Below are 24,206 nucleotides of genomic sequence, written 5' to 3'. Positions count from 1 at the left end.
ATCAGAGGAGAAAGGGAATGAAAAGGGTTTTGAGTCAGAGAGCGATAGAAACACAACAAAATGAAATGAGAAAACAAAGCAAAAGAGTAAGCATTAGTGTTCCAAAAATTTGGATTCAGGGTTAATTGGAATGAGTGTGAGTGCACAAATTATTCAAAACAAAATTGGAGAGTTGGAGACATTAATAACTATGGAGGGATCTGATGTAATGTTATACCAAGTCACAGTTTTGGTCAGGACAGCACTGAGAACTTCATATTCCGAGATATAACATAATAAGGAAAAAGTGGGTGGGTGACAATGCTTGTGAAGGATTCTATCACAGCGTTAGAATGTAAGGATGTCCAAGAGGGATGTGTTAGGACAGAATCCACATGGATAGGAAGGGGAAAGGAACAGTTCTGGGTGTGAATGACAGGCCACCGCTGAGATGTGATGGAGGGAGATGTACAGAGAGTTCAGAGAGATATGTAAGAAGAACAGAGAAATAATACTGGGTAATTTTAACTATCCACAGGTAGACTGGAATGAAGGTAATGGATGTGGTGAGAGTGAGGAGCACTCTTCAGTACCGAGCCAGGACTGCTTGAAGTCCCTCAGTACATTTCTAGTCCAACAAGGACCGTTGATTCATTTGGTTCTGAGAAATGAACAACACCAACTTACATTTATATAGAATCATAGAATGGTTCCAGCACAGGAGGAGGCCATTTGGCCCATCGTGCCTGTGTCAGCTCTTTGAAAGAGCCCTGTACATGTTTTCCCTTCAAGTATTTATCCAATTCCCTTTTGAAAGTTATTATTGAATCTGCTTCCACCGCCCTTTCAGGCAGTGCATTCCAGATCATCACAACTCGCTGAGTAAATTTTTTTTTCCTCATGTCGCCTCTGGCTCTTTTGCCGATCACCTTAAATCTGTGTCCTCTGGTTACCGACCCTTCTGCCACTGGAAACAGTTTCTCCTTATTTACTCTATCAAAACTGTTCATGATTTTGAACACCTCGATCAAATCTCCTCTTAATCATCTCTGTTCTAAGGAGAACAATTCCAGCTTCTCCAGTGTCTCCACATATCTGAAGTCCCTCATCCCTGGAATCATTCTAGTAAATCTCCTCTGCACCCTCTCTAAGGCCTTCACATCCTTCCTAAAGTGTGGTGCCCAGAATTGAACACAATACTTCAGCTGAGGCCTAACCAGTGTTTTATAAAGGTTCAGCATAACTTCCTTGCTTTTGTATTCTATGCCTCTATTAATAAAGCCCAGGATCCCGTATGCTTTTTTAACAGCCTTCTCAACCTGTCCTGCCACCTTCAAAGATTTGTGCCCATATACCCTCAGGTCCCTCTGTTCCTGCACCCCCTTTAGAATTCGTGTATGTTGCCTCTCCTCATTCTTCCTATCAAAGTGTATCACTTCACACTTCTCTGTGTTAAATTTCATCTGCCATGTGTCTGCCCATTTCACCAGTCTGTCTCTGTCCTCCTGAAGTCTGTTACTATCCTCCACATTGTTCACTACACTTCCGAGTTTCGTGTCATCTGCAAACTTGGAAATTGTGTCCTGTACATTCAAATCCAGGTCATTAATGTATATCAAAAGGAGCAGTGGTCCTAATACTGACCCCTGGGGAACACCACTGTATACTTCCCTCCAGTCCGAAAAACAACCATTCACCTCTACTCTTTGCTTTCTGTCTTTTAACCAATTTTGTATCCATGCTGCCTGTCCCTTTAATCCTATGGACTCTAATATAGTGCCTTTAACGTAGTAAGATGTTCTAAGGCAGTTCACAGGATCGTAATCAGACAAAATTTAACACCGAGCCACGGAAAGAGACATTAGGGAAGTTGAGCAAAAGCTTGGTCAAAGAGGTAGGTTTTAAGGAGCGTCTTAAAGGAGGGGAGAGGCGGAGAGGTTTAGGGAGGGAATTCCAAAGCTTAGTGCCCAGGCAGGTGAAGGCATGGCCGCCAATGGTGGAGCGAAGGGAGTGGGGGATGTGTATGAGGCCAAAGTTGGAGGAAAGCAGAGTTCTTACATCCCAAGAATTTTTTTTTATTCGTTCATGGGATGTGGGCGTCGCTGGCTAGGCCAGCATTTATTGCCCATCCCTAATTGAACCGCTGCAGTCCGTGTGGTGACGGTTCTCCCACAGTGCTGTTAGGAGGGGAGTTCCATGATTTTGACCCAGCAACGATGAAGGAATGGCGATATATTTCCAAGTCGGGATGGTGTGTGACTTGGAGGGGAACGTGCAGGTGGTGTTGTTCCCATGTACCTGCTGCTCTTGTCCTTCTAGGTGGTAGAGGTCACGGGTTTGGGAGGAGCTGTCGAAGAAGCCTTGGCAAGTTGCCGCAGTGCATCCTGTGGATGGTACACACTGCAGCTACAGTGCGCTGGTGGTAAAGGGAGTGAATGTTTAGGGTGGTGGATGGGGTGCCAATCAAGCGGGCTGCTTTGTCCTGGATGGTGTCGAGCTTCTTGAGTGTTGTTGGAGCTGCACTCATCCAGGCAAGTGGAGAGTATTCCATCACACTCCTGACTTGTGCCTTGTAGATGGTGGAAAGGCTTTGGGGAGTCAGGAGGTGAATCACTCGCTGCAGAATACCCAGCCTCTGACCTGCTCTTGTAGCCACAGTATTTATATGGCTGGTCCAGTTAAGCTTCTGGTCAATGGTGACCCCCAGGATGTTGATGGTGGGGGATTCAGCGATGGCAATACCGTTGAATGTCAAGGGGAGGTGGTTAGACTCTCTCTTGTTGGAGATGGTCATTGCCTGGCACTTGTCTGGCGCGAATGTTACTTGGCACTTATGAGCCCAAGCCTGGATGTTGTCCAATTCTTGCTGCATGCGGGCTCGGACTGCTTCATTATTTGAGGGGTTGCGAATGGAACTGAACACTGTGCAATCATCAGCGAACATCCCCATTTCTGACCTTACGATGGAGGGAAGATCATTGATGAAGCAGCTGAAGATGGTTGGGCCTAGGATACTGCCCTGAGGAACTCCTGCAGCAATGTCCTGGGGCTGAGATGATTGGCTTCCAACAACCACTACCATCTTCCTTTGTGCTAGGTATGACTCCAGCCACTGGAGAGTTTTCCCCCTGATTCCCATTGACTTCACTTTTACTAGGGCTCCTTGGTGCCACACTTGGTCAAATGCTGCCTTGATGTCAAGGACTGTCATTCTCACCTCACCCCTGGAATTCAGCTCTTTTGTCCATGTTTGGACCAAGGCTGTAATGAGGTCTGGAGCCGAGTGGTCCTGGCGGAACCCAAACTGAGCATCGGTGAGCGGGTTATTGGTGAGTAAGTGCCGCTTGATAGCACTGTCGACGACACCTTCCATCACTTTGCTGATGATTGAGAGTAGACTGATGGGGCGGTAATTGGCCGGATTGGATTTGTCCTACTTTTTGTGGACAGGACATACCTGGGCAATTTTCCACATTGTCAGGTAGATGCCAGTGTTGTAGCTGTACTGGAACAGCTTGGCTAGTTCTGGAGCACAAGTCTTCAGCACTACAGCCGGGATGTTGTTGGGGCCCATAGCCTTTGCTGTATCCAGTGCACTCAGCCGTTTCTTGATATCACGTGGAGTGGCTGAAGACTGGCTTCTGTGATGGTGGGGATATCAGGAGGAGGCCGAGATGGATCATCCACTCGGCACTTCTGGCTGAAGATGGTTGCAAACGCTTCAGCCTTGTCTTTTGCACTCACATGCTGGACTCCGCCATCATTGAGGATGGGGATGTTTATAGAGCCTCCTTCTCCCGTTAGTTGTAATTGTCCACCACCAAGAATGAATAAACAAAAGGGGGGAAGACTGGACAGCCGTGTCTTCCTGTGTCCACCCCTTCACATTGGAAGTATCTTACGCAGCCAGGCTGAGATTGGGAATTCAGTGTAGGATGTGTTTCACTGTAATTCTTATGCTGCAATAATCCTATTACTTTCTTGCAGGCGTTACGAAAAGCTGTCACATTTGAGATGGGATAAAATGAATCGGAAAGTCTTGAGTAAGCTGGTGTTCAGACTGATAAAGCTTTATGGCATCGACCCAGGTACGTTTGATGTGTAGCAGGTGGTGATGCCCTCAGCTGCTCATGGTTCTCACCACACCATTTGTTGTATTGATAAGGATCCTTTCAGCCAATACGTGTTACACTGCCTGTGTGTCCTCTCACATTGCTCTCACTTTGTTCCCACCAGCACTTCCCTCATGTTTTTTTTATTTGTTCATGGGATGTGGGCGTTGCTGGCAGGGCCAGCATTTATTGCCCATCATGTGTTATACAGCTCCAAATACTCTCACCAGGTACAACTCACGTTGGGAAGGACAGAATCAATAATTATACTGCTGGGCTAGAGTCTTTGAAAATTGCACATATACACCTTTATACATCACTGAAATCCCAGGGACAGCACTGATATATACTCTGACAGTGAGCTGTGTATATAAACTCTCAGGCAGATAGAGGGAGTGTGGAGGAGAGCTCCTTGACTGACTCTTTTCAGTTAACCAAATATCTAGCCTGCATCTAGTTTACTGATTCACTGCTACACATTAACCAGTTTGTTTTAATAGTGTGAATTCAGCAAGGAAACACAGTCCAGCAAAGCAGTGTGTCCAACATAGGGTACATTTCTGCACCAGGTTACTGAACCACAGCTTGTAGAATACATGTACTTAACCAATCTCTGTCTGTCAGAGCGCAGTGTAATGAGAGAGAGAGAGAACTCCCATTTATACAGCACCTTTCACCACCTCAGGACGTCCTAAAGTGCTTTACAGCCAGTGAAGTACTTTAAAAGTGTAGTCACAGTTGTAATGTAGTGTATCTGAACTCGGCCTGAGCCTGAGTAATATCGGTAGTTAGAAGTGTGGTTCATGGATGCACCATACTTTCGACATAACCTGCCGATGGATGTCTGTATGGGAATGGTGTGTTCTGAACCCAGTGTACTGCTGCTTGTCCTTTGTATCACGGATAGATGGCAGTGTGCCCCGCCTCCTGCCTGAAGGTGCTGGGCTGTAACTCCATGGAGACTCTGAGCCCCTGTGGGGGGTCCTCCTCCCTGTGTGAGCTGGCTGGCTATTTAACTGTACTGCACGTCTCAGCCAAGCCAGCTTGTTGGGCTGATGGGTGGTGATGGGAACAGTAACCTGATCTCGAGGGCACTGAATCCGATTCTAAAACCCCACCATGACGTTGGCTGAGACCAGCTAACTGCACAGATCAGCCATCAAATCTGGGAGAACATGTTCATTTTGCTGTCTGGGATACCAAGTGCTGACTGTCCCATTGATCCTGATTCTTGGTGTACTTCCCTGGAAAGTGTCGGGTTGAGTACTTCAACATCTTATTGAAGAACTCCAGGTGTTGGTGAAATGCTTTGTACATTTTTGCAGCTGAATGTTGCCCTGCAGGGATGCCTTTGACTCCATTCCAGAAAGGTTTCTGTGTTGAAAGTACTTCTGCCGGGGGCAGGTAATTGATCCCTTCCCATGCAGTGGGAATGTTTCCCACATTGACAGCTCCTCACTACAAGACTCTAAGTAAACATTCCGCCCAGTTTTCTCACTGAGATTTTGCTGCTTCTGTTTGACTTGGATTAAAATGTGACAGTTATATCTGCAAGAAGTGTAAATAACTTAAAGGAGGAGTAATTTTTGGAGAGTTGGTATGTTCATTTCCAGTAAAACAATCCAAAGTGCACATCAGCCCTTTCTCTCAGACTCCAGTAACTCCAAACAAGAGAATCCCCACTCCAGAGACTTGAGCACATAATCCAGGCTGACACTTCCAATGCAGTACTGAGGGAGTGCACTGTCGGAGGGTCAGTACTGAGGGAGTGCCGCACTGTCGGAGGGTCAATACTGAGGGAGTGCTGCACTGTTGGAGGGTCAGTACTGAGGGAGTGCTGCACTGTCGGAGGGTCAGTACTGAGGGAGTGCCGCACTGTCGGAGGGTCAGTACTGAGGGAGTGCCGCACTGTCGGAGGGTCAGTACTGAGGGAGTGCCACACTGTCGGAGGGTCAGTACTGAGGGAGTGCCGCACTGTCGGAGGGTCAGTACTGAGGGAGTGCCGCACTGTCGGAGGGTCAGTACTGAGGGAGCGCTGCACTGTTGGAGATGCGTCTTTTGGTTGAGACGTTAAACCGAGGCCCTGTCTGCCCTCAGGTGGATGTAAAAGATCCCACGGTCACTATTTGAAGAAGAGCAGGGGAGTTCTCCCCAGTGTCCCGGCGCCAATATTTATCCCTCAACCAACATCACTAAAAGCAGATTCTCTGGTCATTATCACATTGCTGTTTGTGGGATCTTGCTGTGCGCAAATTGGCTGCTGCATTTTCAACATTACAACAGTGACTACACTTCAAAAGTACTTCATTGGCTGTAAAGTGCTTTGGGAGTTCCTGAAGGACGTTTCGGATAAGGGGAGTACTCCAGGGTAAGGGGAGTACTCCAGGGTAAGGGGAGTACTCCAGGGTAAGGGGAGTACTCCAGGGTAAGGGGAGTACTCCAGGGTAAGGGGAGTACTCCAGGGTAAGGGGAGTACTCCAGCGTAAGGGGAGTACTCCAGGGTAAGGGGAGTACTCCAGGGTAAGGGGAGTACTCCAGGGTAAGGGGAGTACTCCAGGGTAAGGGGAGTACTCCAGGGTAAGGGGAGTACTCCAGGGTAAGGGGAGTACTCCAGGGTAAGGGGAGTACTCCAGGGTAAGGGGAGTACTCCAGGGTAAGGGGAGTACTCCAGCGTAAGGGGAGTACTCCAGGGTAAGGGGAGTACTCCAGGGTAAGGGGAGTACTCCAGGGTAAGGGGAGTACTCCAGGGTAAGGGGAGTACTCCAGGGTAAGGGGAGTACTCCAGGGTAAGGGGAGTACTCCAGGGTAAGGGGAGTACTCCAGCGTAAGGGGAGTACTCCAGGGTAAGGGGAGTACTCCAGGGTAAGGGGAGTACTCTGGGATGAGGGGGATACTCTGGGATGACAGATATGTGAGGGAGTGGGAATTTGAAAGAGATTAGTTTTAGGGAGCAGTCAGTAGGGTGTTCGCAGTGCTGTACTTTCCCTTGTTTCTTACGATGATTTCTGTGTAGAGCCAGGGATGTAGCTGATCACTGTTCAGAACTCCTGCCAGAAGGTCTGAGTTGGGTGAGAACATGATTGGATTTGGGCTCGGCCATAGTGCCCCTCATAGTCGAATAGCTGGTTGAGAATCCTTATCTGGGCACATGTACGGCGAATGTCCAGTGAGTGAAGTAGTGGCCAGTAACTGGTGTGGTGGCCAGTAATCCAGCAAAAGCCAAGAGCTGCTGGAGAGGAAAGGGGGTAGAGATGGGGAGTGTTTGAGCAAATTGCTGAAAGGATCATCTTCTCTTATTGCCCACAGTGCTCTGCCCAAATGTTGTGAACCAGCGCTACCTGGCTTCCGTCAAATACCTCTTATATAAAAGGTTTGTGGAGGTAAGTCGCATTCATTCTTGTACAGGGTGTGGGTTGAATTATTCTGGATGTCAGATGTTAGTCTGCACTCTCTGTCACTCTGAGCTTGGTGATGGTGCAGTGAGTAATGCTACCAATGATCAGATACAGCGACCACATCAATCAGTGACCACTCGGGCTGTTAGTGCTCCTCGGTATAACTCCCCTGATACCTTAGTCTGTAGCAGAAGCTCTAAATGATGAAAGACACTTTTCCCCCTCGGCCCCCTGTCTTTCCCCCTCGGCCCCCTGTCTTTCCCCCTCGGCCCCCTGTCTTTCCCCCTCGGCCCCCTGTCTTTCCCCCTCGGCCCCCTGTCTTTCCCCCTCGGCCCCCTGTCTTTCCCCCTCGGCCCCCTGTCTTTCCCCCTCGGCCCCCTGTCTTTCCCCCTCGGCCCCCTGTCTTTCCCTTTCCACCCCTTGCCTTTGCCTCTCCGCCCTGACACCAGGCGATCCCTTCACACACCGGGCGATCCCTTCACACACCGGGCGATCCCTTCACACACCGGGCGATCCCTTCACACACCGGGCGATCCCTTCACACACCGGGCGATCCCTTCACACACCGGGCGATCCCTTCACACACCGGGCGATCCCTTGACACACCGGGCGATCCCTTCACACACCGGGCGATCCCTTCACACACCGGGCGATCCCTTTACACACCAGGCGATCCCTTCACACACCGGGCGATCCCTTCACACACCGGGCGATCCCTTCACACACCGGGCGATCCCTTCACACACCGGGCGATCCCTTCACACACCGGGCGATCCCTTCACACACCGGGCGATCCCTTCACACACCAGGCGATCCCTTCACACACCAGGCGATCCCTTTACACACCGGGCGATCCCTTCACACACCGGGCGATCCCTTCACACACCGGGCGATCCCTTCACACACCGGGCGATCCCTTCACACACCGGGCGATCCCTTCACACACCGGGCGATCCCTTCACACACCGGGCGATCCCTTCACACACCGGGCGATCCCTTCACACACCGGGCGATCCCTTCACACACCGGGCGATCCCTTCACACACCGGGCGATCCCTTCACACACCGGGCGATCCCTTCACACACCGGGCGATCCCTTCACACACCGGGCGATCCCTTCACACACCAAGCCATTGAGAAATCTTGTATTGGATTCTATTCACTGATTATGATGACAATTGATTGATGCCAGGATTGGTAAGGTGGGGGGGTGGGTGAGCTGGCGAGGGCAGTGTGGAGGGAGGAAGTGAGACATGTGTTGTCCTCTCTAACACCGTGTTCTTCCTCCTCACAGAAGAGTATGACTGAAGAGAACTGGTCAGAACATATTGAGGTTAGTCTTCCTGTCTTCACTGAGTTTCACACTTTCCAATTAGGCCTTGTAAAACTTTGGAATATTTGGGCCAGGTCCATCCATCAGTTTTGATACAGTCTATGGTGGAGTTTGTAAAGAATCACTGGATTGGGGGTAATATTCTGGCATGGGTGGAGGATTGGTTATCTAACAGGAAGCAGAGAGTTGGGATAAATGGTTCATTCTCGGACTGGCAACCAGTAACCAGTGGTGTTCCACAGGGGTCGGTGCTGGGTCCCCAACTCTTTACAATCTATATTAACGATTTGGAGGAGGGGACCGAGTGTAAGATATTAAAGTTTGCAGATGATACAAAGATGGGAGGGAAAGTAGAGAGTGAGGAGGACATAAAAAACCTACAAGGGGATATAGACAGGCTGGGTGAGTGGGCGGAGATTTGGCAGATGCAATACAATATTGGAAAATGTGAGGTTATGCACTTTGGCAGGAAAAATCAGAGAGCAAGTTATTATCTTAATGGCGAGAAACTGGAAAGTACTGCAGTACAAAGGGATCTGGGGGTCCGAGTGCAAGAAAATCAAAAAGTTAGTATGCAGGTGCAGCAGGTGATCAAGAAGGCCAACGGAATGTTGGCTTTTATTGCTAGGGGGATAGAATATAAAAACAAGGAGGTATTGCTGCAGTTATATAAGGTATTGGTGAGACCGCACCTGGAATACTGCATACAGTTTTGGTCTCCATACTTAAGAAAAGACATACTTGCTCTCGAGGCAGTACAAAGAAGGTTCACTCGGCTAATCCCGGGGATGAGGGGGTGGATGCATGAGGAGAGGTTGAGTAGATTGGGACTCTACTCATTGGAGTTCAGAAGAATGAGAGGCGATCTTATTGAAACATACAAGATTGTGAAGGGGCTTGATCGGGTGGATGCGGTAAGGATGTTCCCAAGGATGGGTGAAACTAGAACTAGGGGGCATAATCTTAGAATAAGGGGCTGCTCTTTCAAAACTGAGATGAGGAGAAACTTCTTCACTCAGAGGGTAGTAGGTCTGTGGAATTTGCTGTCCCAGGAAGCTGTGGAAGCTACATCATTAGATAAATTTAAAACAGAAATCGACAGTTTCCTGGAAGTAAAGGGAATTAGGGGTTACGGGGAGTGAGCAGGAAATTGGACATGAATTTAAATTTGAGGTTAGGATCAGATCAGCCATGATCTTATTGAATGGCGGAGCAGGCTCGAGGGGCCGATTGGCCGACTCCTGCTCCTATTTCTTATGTTCTTATTGATATGGTATATGATGGAGTTTGTTTTATTGATACAGTATATGATGGAGATTGTTTTATTGATACAGTATATGATGGAGTTTGTTTTATTGATACAGTATATGATGGAGTTTGTTTTATTGATACAGTATATGATGGAGATTGTTTTATTGATACAGTATATGATGGAGTTTGTTTTATTGATACAGTATATGGTGGAGTTTGTTCGATGATGATTGCAGTGTTCAGTTCCATTCGCAACCCCTCAAATAATGAAGCAGTCCGAGCCCGCATGCAGCAAGACCTGGACAACATCCAGGCTTGGGCTCATAAGTGGCAAGTAACATTCGCGCCAGATAAGTGCCAGGCAATGACCATCTCCAACAAGAGAGAGTCTAACCACCTCCCCTTGACATTCAACGGCATTACCATCGCCGAATCCCCCACCATCAACATCCTGGGAGTCACCATTGACCAGAAACTTAACTGGACCAGCCATATAAATACTGTGGCTGCAAGAGCAGGTTTGAGGCTGGGTATTCTGTGTCGAGTGACTCACCTCCTGACTCCCCAAAGCCTTTCCACCATCTACCAGGCACAAGTCAGGAGTGTGATGGAATACTCTCCACTTGCTTGGATGAGTGCAGCTCCAACAACACTCAAGAAGCTCGACACCATCCAAGATAAAGCAGCCCGCTTGATTGGCACCCCATCCACCACCCTGGACGTTCACTCCCTTCACCACCGGCGCGCAGTGGCTGCAGTGTGTACCATCCACAGGATGCACTGCTGCAACTCGCCAAGGCTTCTTCGACAGCACCTCCCAAACCCGCGACCTCTCCTGCCGAGAGGGACAAGAGCAGCAGGCACATGGGAACAACACCACCTGCACGTTCCCCTCCAAGTCACACACCATCCTGACTTGTAAATATATCGCCGTTCCTTCATCGTCGCTGGGTCAAAATCCTGGAACTCCCTTCCTGACAGCACTGTGGGAGAACCTTCACCACACGGACTGCAGCGGTTCAAGAAGGCGGCTCACCACCACCTTCTCAAGGGCAATTAGGGATGGGCAATAAATGCTGGCCTCGCCAGCGACGCCCACATCCCATGAATGAATAAATGAAAAAAAATTATGATGGAAATTGTTTTAATGATACAGGATATGGTGGAGTTTGTTTTATTAATACAGTATATGATGGAGTTTGTTTAATTGATACAGTACATGATGGAGTTTGTTTTATTGATACAATGTATGATGGAGTTTGCTTTATTAATACAGTATGTGATGGAGTTTGTTTTATTGATACAGTATATGATAGAGAGTCATAGAGTCATGGAGTCATACAGCACGGATAGAGGCCCTTCGGCCCATCGTGTCTGCGCCGGCCATCAGCCCTGTCTACTCTAATCCCATATTCCAGCATTTGGTCCGTAGCCTTGTATGCTATGGCATTTCAAGTGCTCATCCAAATGCTTCTTGAATGTTGTGAGGGTTCCTGCCTCCACAACCCTTTCAGGCAGTGAGTTCCAGACTCCAACCACCCTCTGGGTGAAAAAGTTCTTTCTCAAATCCCCTCTAAACCTCCCGCCTTTTACCTTGAATCTATGTCCCCTTGTTATAGAACCCTCAACGAAGGGAAAAAGCTCCTTAGTATCCATCCTATCTGTGCCCCTCATAATTTTGTACACCTCAATCATGTCCCCCCTCAGCCTCCTCTGCTCCAAGGAAAACAAACCCAATCTTCCCAGTCTCTCTTCATAGCTGAAGCGCTCCAGCCCTGGTAACATCCTGGTGAATCTCCTCTGCACCCTCTCCAAAGCGATCACATCCTTCCTGTAGTGTGGCGACCAGAACTGCACACAGTACTCCAGTGTTTTATACAGCTCCATCATAACCTCCTTGCTCTTATATTCTATGCCTCGGCTAATAAAGGCAAGTATCCCATATGCCTTCTTTACCACCTTATCTACCTGTTCCGCCGCCTTCAGGGATCTGTGAACTTGCACACCAAGATCCCTCTGACCCTCTGTCTTGCCTAGGGTCCTCCCATTCATTGTGTATTCCCTTGCCTTGTTAGTCCCTCCAAAGTGCATCACCTCGCACTTTTCCGGGTTAAATTCCATTTGCCACTGTTCCGCCCATCTGACCAACCCATCTATATCGTCCTGCAGACTGAGGCTATCCTCCTCACTATTTACCACCCTACCAATCTTTGTATCATCAGCGAACTTACTGATCATACCTTTTACATTCATATCCAAGTCATTAATGTAGACCACAAACAGCAAGGGACCCAGCACCGATCCCTGTGGTACCCCACTGGCCACAGGCTTCCAGTCACAAAAACAACCTTCGACCATCACCCTCTGCCTTCTGCCACTAAGCCAGTTTTGTATCCAAAGTGCCAAGGCACCCTGGATTCCATGGGCTCGTACCTTCTTGACCAGTCTCCTGTGGGGGACTTCATCGAAGGCCTTGCTGAAATCCATGTATACCACATCCACTGCGTTACCCTCATCCACACGCCTAGTCACCCCCTCAAAAAATTCAATCAAATTAGTCAGACATGATCTTCCCTTGACAAAGCCATGTTGACTATCCCTGATTAATCCTTGCTTCTCCAAGTGGAGACTAATTTTGTCCTTCAGAATTTTTTCCAATAATTTTCCTACCACTGATGTTAGGCTCACTGGCCTGTCGTTCCCCGGTTTTTCCCTACTCCCCTTCTTGAATAATGGTATTACATTAGCGGTTCTCCAGTCCTCTGGCACATCCCCTGTGGCCAGAGAGGTTCTGAATATATGTGTCAGAGCCCCCGCAATCTCCTCCTTTGCCTCACACAGTAGCCTGGGATACATTTCGTCCGGGCCTGGGGATTTATCCATTTTTAGGCCTGCTAAAACCGCCAATACCTCCTCCCGCTCGATGTTAATATGTTCGAGTATATCACAGTCCCCCTGCCGTATTTCTATGTCTACATCGTCCTTCTCCATGGTGAAAACAGATGCAAAAAATTCATTTAGAACCCCTCCTACATCTGCCGGCTCCACACACAGATTGCCATTTTTGTCCCTAATAGGCCCTATTTTTTCCCTAGTCATCCTCTTACCCTTAATATACTTGTAAAACATCTTAGGATTTTCCTTTATTTTGCTCGCCAGTGTTATTTCATGGCCCCTCCTTGATCTCCTAATTTCTTTTTTAAGTATCCCCCTGCACTTTTTGTACTCCTCTAGGGCTTCCTCCGTCTTTAGTCTTTTGTATCTGCCAAAAGCACTCCTTTTTTTCCTAATCCATTCTCGTATATCCCCTGACATCCAAGGTTCCCTGGAGTTCTTGGAACCACCCTTGACCTTTACGGGAACATGTTGCCATTGTATGGTCTCAATCTCCCTTCTGAAAGACTCCCATTGCTCCGATGCGGATTTTCCTACAAGCAGCTGATCCCAGTCCATTTTGGCCAGATCCTGCCTTATCCTATTAAAATCGGCCTTCCCCCAATTTAGAACCTTGATTTCCGGCCCCTCCCTGTCCTTTTCCATGACCACCTTAAATCTCACCGAATTATGGTCACTGTCACCAAAGTGCTCACCTACTAGCACTTCTTCCACTTGGCCGGCCACATTCCCTAGAATTAGGTCCAGTACCGCCCCCTCTCTTGTAGGACTTTCTACATGCTGGCTCAAAAAGCTCTCCTGGAATGATGGAGTTTGTTTTATTGATACAAATTTTGATGGAGTTTGTTTTATTGATACAGTATGTGGTGGAGTTTGTTTAATTGATAGTGTTTGATGGAGTTTCTTTTATTGATACAGTATATGATGGAGCTTGTTTTATTGATACCGTAAATGATGGAGTTTATTTTATTCATACAGTGTATGGTGGAGTTTGTTTAATTGAGACAGTATATGATTGAGTTTGTTTTATTGATACATTATAGGATGAAGTTTGTTTAATTGACAGTGTTTGATGGAGTTTGTTTTATTCATACAGTATATGATGGAGTTTGTTTTACTGATACATTATAGGATGAAGTTTGTTTAATTGATACAGTATATGATGGAGTTTATTTTATTGATACAACATGTGGTGGATTTTGTTTTATTGATACAGTATATGATTGAGTTTGTTTTATTGATACAGTCTATGATTGAGTTTGTTTTATTGATACAGTGTATGATGGAGTTTGTTTTATTAATACTGTATATGATGGAGTTTGTTTTATTAATACTGTATATGATTGAGTTTGTTTTATTAATACTGTATATGATGGAGTTTGTTTTATTGATACAGTGTATGATGGAGTTTGTTTTATTAATACTGTATATGATGGAGTTTGTTTTATTGATACAGTATGTGATGGAGTTTGTTTTATTGATTCAGTTTCTGGTGGAGTTTGTTTTATTGATACAGTATATGATGGAGTTTGTTTTATTGATACAGTATATGATTGAGATTGTTTTATTGATACAGTATATGATGGAGATTGTTTTATTGATACAGTATATGATTGAGATTGTTTTATTGATACAGTCTATGATGGAGATTGTTTTATTGATACAGTATATGATTGAGTTTGTTTTATTGAGACAGTGTATGATTGAGTTTGTATTATTGATACAGTATCGGATGGAGTTTGTTTTATTGGTACAGTATCGGATGGAGTTTGTTTTATTGATACAGTATATGATTGAGTTTGTTTTATTGATACAGTATATGATTGAGTTTGTTTTATTGATACAGTATATGATTGAGTTTGTTTTATTGATACAGTCTATGATGGAGTTTGTTTTATTGATACAGTGTATGATGGAGTTTGTTTTATTAATACTGTATATGATGGAGTTTGTTTTATTGATACAGTGTATGCTTGAGTTTGTTTTATTGATACAGTATATGATTGAGTTTGTTTTATTGAGACAGTGTATGATTGAGTTTGTATTATTGATACAGTATCGGATGGAGTTTGTTTTATTGGTACAGTATATGATTGAGTTTGTTTTATTGATACAGTATATGATTGAGTTTGTTTTATTGTTACAGTATATGATTGAGTTTGTTTTATTGATACAGTATATGATTGAGTTTGTTTTATTGATACAGTATATGATTGAGTTTGTTTTATTGATACAGTATATGAAGGAGTTTGTTTTATTGATACAGTATATGATTGAGTTTATTTTATTGATACAGTGTATGATTGAGTTTGTTTTATTGATACAGTATGTGATGGAGTTTGTTTTATTGATACAGTATATGATTGAGTTTGTTTTATTGATACAGTATATGATTGAGTTTATTTTATTGATGCAGTATATGATTGAGTTTATTTTATTGATGCAGTATATGATTGAGTTTGTTTTCTTGATACAGTATATGATGGAGTTTATTTTATTGATGCAGTATATGATTGAGTTTATTTTATTGATGCAGTATATGATTGAGTTTGTTTTCTTGATACAGTATATGATGGAGTTTATTTTATTGACACAACATGTGGTGGATTTTGTTTTATTGATACAGTGTATGATTGAGTTTGTTTTATTGATACAGTATATGATGGAGTTTATTTTATTGATGCAGTATATGATTGAGTTTGTTTTCTTGATACAGTATATGATGGAGTTTATTTTATTGACACAACATGTGGTGGATTTTGTTTTATTGATACAGTGTATGATTGAGTTTGTTTTATTGATAGTGTATGATGGAGTTTGTTTTATTGATACAGTGTATGATGGAGTTTGTTTTATTAATACAGTATGTGATGGAGTTTGTTTTATTGATACAGTATATGATTGAGTTTGTTTTATTGATACAGTGTATGATGGAGTTTGTTTTATTGATACAGTGTATGATTGAGTTTGTTTTACTGATACAGTGTATGGTGGAGTTTGTTTTATTGATACAGTATATGATGGAGTTTGTTTTATTGCTAGATTCTATGATGGAGTTTGTTTTATTGATACAGTATATGATGGAGTTTGTTTTATTGATACAGTATGTGGTGGAGTTTATTTAATTGATACAGTATAATGTGGAGTTGGTTTAATTGATACAGTATATGATGGAGTTTGTTTTATTGCTAGATTCCATGATGGAGTTTGTTTTATTGATACAGTATATGACGGAGTTTATTTTGTTGATACAGTATATCGTGGAGTTTGTTTTATTGCTGCATTCTATGATGGAGTTTGTTTTACTGATACAGTGTATGATGGAGTTTGTTTTATTGATAGTGTCTATGATGGAGTTTGTTTTGTTGATACAGTATATGATGGAGATTGTTTTATTGATACAGTATATGAAGGAGTTTGTTTTATTGATACAGTATATGATGGAGATTGTTTTATTGATGCAGCATATGATGGAGTTGTTTTATTTAAACAGTGTCTGATTGAGTTTGTTTTATTGATACAGTATCTGTTGGAGTTTGTGTTATTGATTCAGTATATTATGGAGTTTGTTTTATTGATACAGTATATGCTGGAGATTGTTTTATTGATACAGTATATGATGGAGTTTATTTTATTGATACAGTATATGATGGAGTTTGTTTTAATGATACAGTATATGATGGAGTTTATTTTATTGGTACAATATATGATGGGGTTTGCTTTATTGATACAATATATGATGGAGTTTATTTTATTGATGCACTTTCTGGTGGAGTTTGTTTTATTGATACAGAATATGATGGAGTTTGTTTTATTGATACAGAATATGATGGAGTTTGTTTTATTGATACAGTATATGATGGAGTTTGTTTTATTGATACTGTTTCTGGTGGAGTTTGTTTTATTGATACAGAATATGATGGAGTTTGTTTTATTGATACAGTATATGATGGAGATTGTTTTCTTGATACATTTTCTGGTGGAGTTTGTTTTATTGATACAGTATAGAATCATAGAATCATAGAATCATAGAAGTTACAACATGGAAACAGGCCCTTCGGCCCAACATGTCCATGTCGCCCAGTTTATACCACTAAGCTAGTCCCAATTGCCTGCACTTGGCCCATATCCCTCTATACCCATCTTACCCATGTAACTGTCCAAATGCTTTTTAAAAGACAAAATTGTACCCGCCTCTACTACTGCCTCTGGCAGCTCGTTCCAGACACTCACCACCCTTTGAGTGAAAAAATTGCCCCTCTGGACCCTTTTGTATCTCTCCCCTCTCACCTTAAATCTGTGCCCCCTCGTTATAGACTCCCCTACCTTTGGGAAAAGATTTTGACTATCGACCTTATCTATGCCCCTCATTATTTTATAGACTTCTATAAGATCACCCCTTAACCTCCTACTCTCCAGGGAAAAAAGTCCCAGTCTGTCTAACCTCTCCCTGTAAGTCAAACCATCAAGTCCCGGTAGCATCCTAGTAAATCTTTTCTGCACTCTTTCTAGTTTAATAATATCCTTTCTATAATAGGGTGACCAGAACTGTGCACAGTACTCCAAGTGTGGCCTCACCAATGCCCTGTACAACTTCAACAAGACATCCCAACTCCTGCATTCAATGTTCTGACCAATGAAACCAAGCATGCTGAATGCCTTCTTCACCACCCTATCCACCTGTGACTCCACTTTCAAGGAGCTATGAATCTGTACTCCCAGATCTCTTTGTTCTATAACTCTCCCCAACGCCCTACCATTAACGGAGTAGGTCCTGGCCCGATTCGATCTACCAAAATGCATCACCTCACATTTATCGAAATTAAACTCCATCTGCCATTCATCGGCCCACTGGCCCAATTTATCAAGATCCCGTTGCAATCCTAGATAACCTTCTTCACTGTCCACAATGCCGCCAATCTTGGTGTCATCTGCAAACTTACTAACCATGCCTCCTAAATTCTCATCCAAATCATTAATATAAATAACAAATAACAGCGGACCCAGCACCGATCCCTGAGGCACACCGCTGGACACAGGCATCCAGTTTGAAAAACAACCCTCCACAACCACCCTCTGTCTTCTGTCGTCAAGCCAATTTTGTATCCAATTGGCTACCTCACCTTGGATCCCATGAGATTTAACCTTATGTAACAACCTACCATGCGGTACCTTGTCAAATGCTTTGCTGAAGTCCATGTAGACCACGTCTACTGCACAGCCCTCATCTGTGCAGTCGACGTGGTCTACTGCACAGATGAGGAGATTGTTTTCTTGATACATTTTCTGGTGGAGTTTGTTTTATTGATACAGTATATGATGGAGTTTGTTTTATTGATACAGTATATGATGGAGTTTGTTTTATTGATACAGTATATGATGGAGTTTGTTTTATTGATACAGTATATGATGGAGTTTGTTTTATTGACTGTATATGGTGGAGTTTGTTTTATTGATACAGTGTATGATGGAGTTTGTTTTATTGACTGTATATGGTGGAGTTTGTTTTATTGATACAGTATATGATGGAGTTTGTTTTATTGATTCAGTTTCTGGTGGAGTTTGTTTTATTGATGCAGGATATGATGGAGTTTGTTTTATTGATACAGTGTATGATGGAGTTTGTTTTATTGATACAGTATATGATGGAGTTTGTTTTATTGATACAGTATATGATGGAGTTTGTTTTATTGATACAGTGTATGATGGAGTTTGTTTTATTGATACAGTATATGATGGAGTTTGTTTTATTGATACAGTATATGATGGAGTTTGTTTTATTGACTGTATATGGTGGAGTTTGTTTTATTGATACAGTGTATGATGGAGTTTGTTTTATTGACTGTATATGGTGGAGTTTGTTTTATTGATACAGTATATGATGGAGTTTGTTTTATTGATTCAGTTTCTGGTGGAGTTTGTTTTATTGATGCAGGATATGATGGAGTTTGTTTTATTGATTCAGTTTCTGGTGGAGTTTGTTTTATTGATTCAGTTTCTGGTGGAGTTTGTTTTATTGATACAGTTTCTGGTGGAGTTTGTTTTATTGATGCAGTATATGATGGAGTTTGTTTTATTGATACAGTATACGATGGAGTTTGTTTTATTGATACAGTATACGATGGAGTTTGTTTTATTGATACAGTATATGATGGAGTTTGTTTTATTGATACAGTATACGATGGAGTTTGTTTTATTGATACCGTATATGATGGAGTTTGTTTTATTGATACAGTATATGATGGAGTTTGTTTTATTGATACAGTATATGATGGAGTTTGTTTTATTGATACTGTATATGATGGAGTTTGTTTTATTGATACAGTATACGATGGAGTTTGTTTTATTGATACTGTATATGATGGAGTTTGTTTTATTGATACTGTATATGATGGAGTTTGTTTTATTGATACAGTATACGATGGAGTTTGTTTTATTGACAGTATATTGTGGAGTTTGTTTTTTTGATACTGTTTGTGGTGGAGATGGTTTTATTACTACAGTATATGATGGAGTTTGTTTTATTGATACAGTATATGATGGAGTTTGTTTTATTGATACAGTATATGATGGAGTTTGTTTTATTGATACAGTATATGGTGGAGTTTGTTTTATTGACAGTATATTGTGGAGTTTGTTTTTTTGATACTGTTTGTGGTGGAGTTTGTTTTATTGCTACAGTATATGATGGAGTTTGTTTTATTGATACAGTATATGATGGAGTTTGTTTTATTGATGCAGTATATGATGGAGTTTGTTTTATTGATACTGTGTATGATTGAGTTTGTTTTACTGATAAAGTAAAGGATGGAGTTTGTTTTATTGATGCAGCATATGATGGAGATTGTTTTATTGATGCAGTATATGATGGAGTTTGTTTTATTGATGCAGTATATGATGGAGTTTGTTTTATTGATACAGTATATGATGGAGATTTTTTTATCGATGCAGTATATGATGGAGTTTGTTTTATTGATACAGTATATGATGGAGTTTGTTTTATTGATACAGTATATGGTGGAGTTTGTTTTATTGACAGTATATTGTGGAGTTTGTTTTTTTGATACTGTTTGTGGTGGAGTTTGTTTTATTGCTACAGTATATGATGGAGTTTGTTTTATTGATACTGTGTATGATTGAGTTTGTTTTACTGATAAAGTAAAGGATGGAGTTTGTTTTATTGATGCAGCATATGATGGAGTTTGTTTTATTGATGCAGTATATGATGGAGTTTGTTTTATTGATACAGTATATGATGGAGATTTTTTTATCGATGCAGTATATGATGGAGTTTGTTTTATTGATACAGTATATGATGGAGATTGTTTTATCGATGCAGTCCATGATGGAGTTTGTTTTATTGATACAGTATATGATCGAGATTGTTTTACTGATACTGTTTTGATGGAGATTGTTTGTTCATATATTATATGGTGCAGTTTGTTTTCTTGATATAATTTCTGGTGGAGTTTGTTTTACTGATACAGTGTAATGTGGAGTTTGTTTTATTGATACTGTATATGATGGAGATTGTTTTATTGATACTGTATATGATGGAGATTGTTTTATTGATACAGTATATGATGGAGTTTGTTTTATTGATACAGTATATGATGGAGTTTGTTTTATTGATACAGTATATGGTGGAGTTTGTTTTATTGATACAGTATATGGTGGAGTTTGTTTTATTGATACAGTATATGGTGGAGTTTGTTTTATTGATACAGTATATGGTGGAGTTTGTTTTATTGATACAGTATAGGATGGAGATTGTTTTATTGATACAGTATATGGTGGAGTTTGTTTTATTGATACTGTGTATGGTGGAGTTTGTTTTATTGATACAGTATATGGTGGAGTTTGTTTTATTGATACAGTATATGGTGGAGTTTGTTTTATTGATACAGTATAGGATGGAGATTGTTTTATTGATACAGTATATGGTGGAGTTTGTTTTATTGATACAGTGTATGGTGGAGTTTGTTTTATTGATACTGTGTATGGTGGAGTTTGTTTTATTGATACAGTATATGGTGGAGTTTGTTTTATTGATACAGTATAGGATGGAGTTTGTTTTATTGATACAGTATATGATGGAGTTTGTTTTATTGATACAGTATGTGGTGGAGTTTGTTTTATTGATACAGTATAGGATGGAGTTTGTTTTATTGATACAGTATATGGTGGAGTTTGTTTTATTGATACAGTATAGGATGGAGTTTGTTTTATTGATACAGTATATGATGGAGTTTGTTTTATTGATACAGTATAGGATGGAGTTTGTTTTATTGATACAGTATGTGATGGAGTTTGTTTTATTGATACAGTATGTGGTGGAGTTTGTTTTATTGATACAGTATGTGGTGGAGTTTGTTTTATTGATACAGTATAGGATGGAGTTTGTTTTATTGATACAGTATATGGTGGAGTTTGTTTTATTGATACAGTATAGGATGGAGTTTGTTTTATTGATACAGTATAGGATGGAGTTTGTTTTATTGATACAGTATAGGATGGAGTTTGTTTTATTGATACAGTATATGGTGGAGTTTGTTTTATTGATACAGTATATGGTGGAGTTTGTTTTATTGATACAGTATATGGTGGAGTTTGTTTTATTGATACAGTATAGGATGGAGTTTGTTTTATTGATACAGTATATGATGGAGTTTGTTTTATTGATACAGTATGTGGTGGAGTTTGTTTTATTGATACAGTATAGGATGGAGTTTGTTTTATTGATACAGTATATGATGGAGTTTGTTTTATTGATACAGTATAGGATGGAGTTTGTTTTATTGATACAGTATATGATGGAGTTTGTTTTATTGATACAGTATAGGATGGAGTTTGTTTTATTGATACAGTATGTGATGGAGTTTGTTTTATTGATACAGTATAGGATGGAGTTTGTTTTATTGATACAGTATGTGGTGGAGTTTGTTTTATTGATACAGTATAGGATGGAGTTTGTTTTATTGATACAGTATGTGGTGGAGTTTGTTTTATTGATACAGTATAGGATGGAGTTTGTTTTATTGATACAGTATGTGATGGAGTTTGTTTTATTGATACAGTATGTGGTGGAGTTTGTTTTATTGATACAGTATAGGATGGAGTTTGTTTTATTGATACAGTATATGGTGGAGTTTGTTTTATTGATACAGTATAGGATGGAGTTTGTTTTATTGATACAGTATAGGATGGAGTTTGTTTTATTGATACAGTATAGGATGGAGTTTGTTTTATTGATACAGTATATGGTGGAGTTTGTTTTATTGATACAGTATGTGGTGGAGTTTGTTTTATTGATACAGTATATGGTGGAGTTTGTTTTATTGATACAGTATATGGTGGAGTTTGTTTTATTGATACAGTATATGATGGAGTTTGTTTTATTGATACAGTATGTGGTGGAGTTTGTTTTATTGATACAGTATAAGATGGAGTTTGTTTTATTGATACAGTATAGGATGGAGTTTGTTTTATTGATACAGTATATGGTGGAGTTTGTTTTATTGATACAGTATAGGATGGAGTTTGTTTTATTGATACAGTATATGATGGAGTTTGTTTTATTGATACAGTATGTGGTGGAGTTTGTTTTATTGATACAGTATGTGATGGAGTTTGTTTTATTGATACAGTATAGGATGGAGTTTGTTTTATTGATACAGTATATGGTGGAGTTTGTTTTATTGATACAGTATAGGATGGAGTTTGTTTTATTGATACAGTATATGATGGAGTTTGTTTTATTGATACAGTATGTGGTGGAGTTTGTTTTATTGATACAGTATAGGATGGAGTTTGTTTTATTGATACAGTATGTGATGGAGTTTGTTTTATTGATACAGTATGTGGTGGAGTTTGTTTTATTGATACAGTATATGGTGGAGTTTGTTTTATTGATACAGTATAGGATGGAGTTTGTTTTATTGATACAGTATATGATGGAGTTTGTTTTATTGATACAGTATGTGGTGGAGTTTGTTTTATTGATACAGTATAGGATGGAGTTTGTTTTATTGATACAGTATAGGATGGAGTTTGTTTTATTGATACAGTATAGGATGGAGTTTGTTTTATTGATACAGTATATGATGGAGTTTGTTTTATTGATACAGTATATGATGGAGTTTGTTTTATTGATACAGTATATGATGGAGTTTGTTTTATTGATACAGTATATGATGGAGTTTGTTTTATTGATACAGTATATGATGGAGTTTGTTTTATTGATACTGTTTGTGATGGAGTTTGTTTTATTGATACAGTATGTGGTGGAGTTTGTTTTATTGATACAGTATATGATGGAGTTTGTTTTATTGATACAGTATATGATGGAGTTTGTTTTATTGATACAGTATATGATGGAGTTTGTTTTATTGATACAGTATGTGGTGGAGTTTGTTTTATTGATACAGTATATGATGGAGTTTGTTTTATTGATACAGTATATGATGGAGTTTGTTTTATTGATACAGTATATGATGGAGTTTGTTTTATTGATACAGTATATGATGGAGTTTGTTTTATTGATACAGTATATGATGGAGTTTGTTTTATTGATACAGTATATGATGGAGTTTGTTTTATTGATACAGTATGTGGTGGAGTTTGTTTTATTGATACAGTATGTGGTGGAGTTTGTTTTATTGATACAGTATAGGATGGAGTTTGTTTTATTGATACAGTATATGGTGGAGTTTGTTTTATTGATACAGTATAGGATGGAGTTTGTTTTATTGATACAGTATATGATGGAGTTTGTTTTATTGATACAGTATGTGGTGGAGTTTGTTTTATTGATACAGTATAGGATGGAGTTTGTTTTATTGATACAGTATATGGTGGAGTTTGTTTTATTGATACAGTATAGGATGGAGTTTGTTTTATTGATACAGTATAGGATGGAGTTTGTTTTATTGATACAGTATAGGATGGAGTTTGTTTTATTGATACAGTATATGGTGGAGTTTGTTTTATTGATACAGTATGTGGTGGAGTTTGTTTTATTGATACAGTATAGGATGGAGTTTGTTTTATTGATACAGTATATGATGGAGTTTGTTTTATTGATACAGTATATGATGGAGTTTGTTTTATTGATACAGTATATGATGGAGTTTGTTTTATTGATACTGTTTGTGATGGAGTTTGTTTTATTGATACAGTATATGGTGGAGTTTGTTTTATTGATACAGTATGTGGTGGAGTTTGTTTTATTGATACAGTATA

At 40.9% G+C, this 24,206-nt stretch overlaps 1 protein-coding gene across 4 annotated transcripts in view; it reads left to right on the top strand.

Moving 5' to 3' along the window:
• exd3 (exonuclease 3'-5' domain containing 3) overlaps window positions 1-24,206 on the top strand; it is a 459,468-nt gene that overhangs the window by 160,654 nt on the left and 274,608 nt on the right. For all 4 annotated transcript variants that reach the window (XM_067977292.1, XM_067977295.1, XM_067977294.1 and 1 more), the window contains 3 exons: window positions 3,967-4,067; window positions 7,398-7,471; window positions 8,781-8,819. In XM_067977292.1, the coding sequence (XP_067833393.1) occupies window positions 3,967-4,067; window positions 7,398-7,471; window positions 8,781-8,819 (214 nt within the window). The remainder of the gene's footprint in view (window positions 1-3,966; window positions 4,068-7,397; window positions 7,472-8,780; window positions 8,820-24,206) is intronic.

Source organism: Heptranchias perlo, unplaced genomic scaffold (assembly GCF_035084215.1).
Source record: "Heptranchias perlo isolate sHepPer1 unplaced genomic scaffold, sHepPer1.hap1 HAP1_SCAFFOLD_140, whole genome shotgun sequence".
NCBI lineage: Eukaryota > Metazoa > Chordata > Chondrichthyes > Hexanchiformes > Hexanchidae > Heptranchias > Heptranchias perlo.
This window is presented reverse-complemented; position numbering and strand designations above follow the sequence as displayed.